Source organism: Elephantulus edwardii, unplaced genomic scaffold (assembly GCF_000299155.1).
Source record: "Elephantulus edwardii isolate Elephantulus edwardi_28Jun2011 unplaced genomic scaffold, EleEdw1.0 scaffold00080, whole genome shotgun sequence".
Lineage (NCBI taxonomy): Eukaryota > Metazoa > Chordata > Mammalia > Macroscelidea > Macroscelididae > Elephantulus > Elephantulus edwardii.
The window spans coordinates 5,308,686-5,309,499 of record NW_006399830.1 but is presented as its reverse complement, the minus strand read 5'-3'; the positions used below and the strand labels follow the sequence as shown (position 1 = coordinate 5,309,499).

Genomic DNA, 814 nt, shown 5'->3' with positions numbered 1-814 from the left:
CTGCAGACGGGGCAGCCTCCGACAACCACGATGGAGTTGGCAGGGTACCTGGTGACATCGCGACTGTGGATGTTGTAGACCCGGGGGTGGTGGGTGGGCAGCCCTGCAGGACGAAGGCAGGTCAGAGAACACCCCAAAATTTCAAACGCTGCTCCTCCTGCCTGGACCCCCTCAAACCCTCCCACATCTTCCAGGAAAAGTTCTGTTGGCTTCGCCAGGCTGCGAGTTCCGGGAAAGCAGGCTCTTACCCACCTCCACCCCGAGACCAGACACCACCCCCTCTGGGCCAACGGGGTCCTGACACGCACGGGACCCGCCTGGGGGGGGTCTCTGTAAAAACCGACGCAGGTTCAGTACATCAGGGGAGAGGAGGATGCTGAGCTGAACTAGAACGAACCGGTTCGAAGGAAACAGGACGAGGACCCTGGCAGGACCGAGCTGCCAGGTGCACCGAAGCCCGGAGAGCAGGGTGGTGCCCAGGTGCACGGCTGCCCGTGCGGAGCAGGAGGCCGGCCAGGTGCCCCAGACCCGCAGGTGAGGGCGCCAGCTACACCAGGGCCCCTAAGTGGGCTAAGGGCGCGGGCAATGCTCAGGGTGGAGGACTGGGGGGGCGGAGGACTAGGGGTGCTGCAGGCAATTAGGGAGGCAACCCCGCAGAGCCTTCCCTGGGGGCGGGCGCCGCCAGGCCCTCCCGCCCCTCCCCCGGGCGCTACATCTCCGCGAGTCGGGCCCTCGGGGCGGACAGAACGCGGCCCGGGCCTCGGGGCCCAGCCCCCACCCCGCGGGGCGCCGGGGAAAGTTTGTTTGGGGTTAA

The 814-nt window shown here is 67.2% G+C and overlaps 1 protein-coding gene across 1 annotated transcript in view; it reads right to left on the bottom strand.

Annotated features, from left to right (window-relative positions):
• Positions 1–814, bottom strand: part of LOC102866482 — a 17,455-nt gene that overhangs the window by 5,080 nt on the left and 11,561 nt on the right. Inside the window, exons 4-5 of the mRNA XM_006889764.1 lie at positions 398–602; positions 49–103 (exon numbers count right to left, since the gene is read on the bottom strand). Of these exons, the coding sequence (XP_006889826.1) occupies positions 49–103; positions 398–602 (260 nt within the window). The remainder of the gene's footprint in view (positions 1–48; positions 104–397; positions 603–814) is intronic.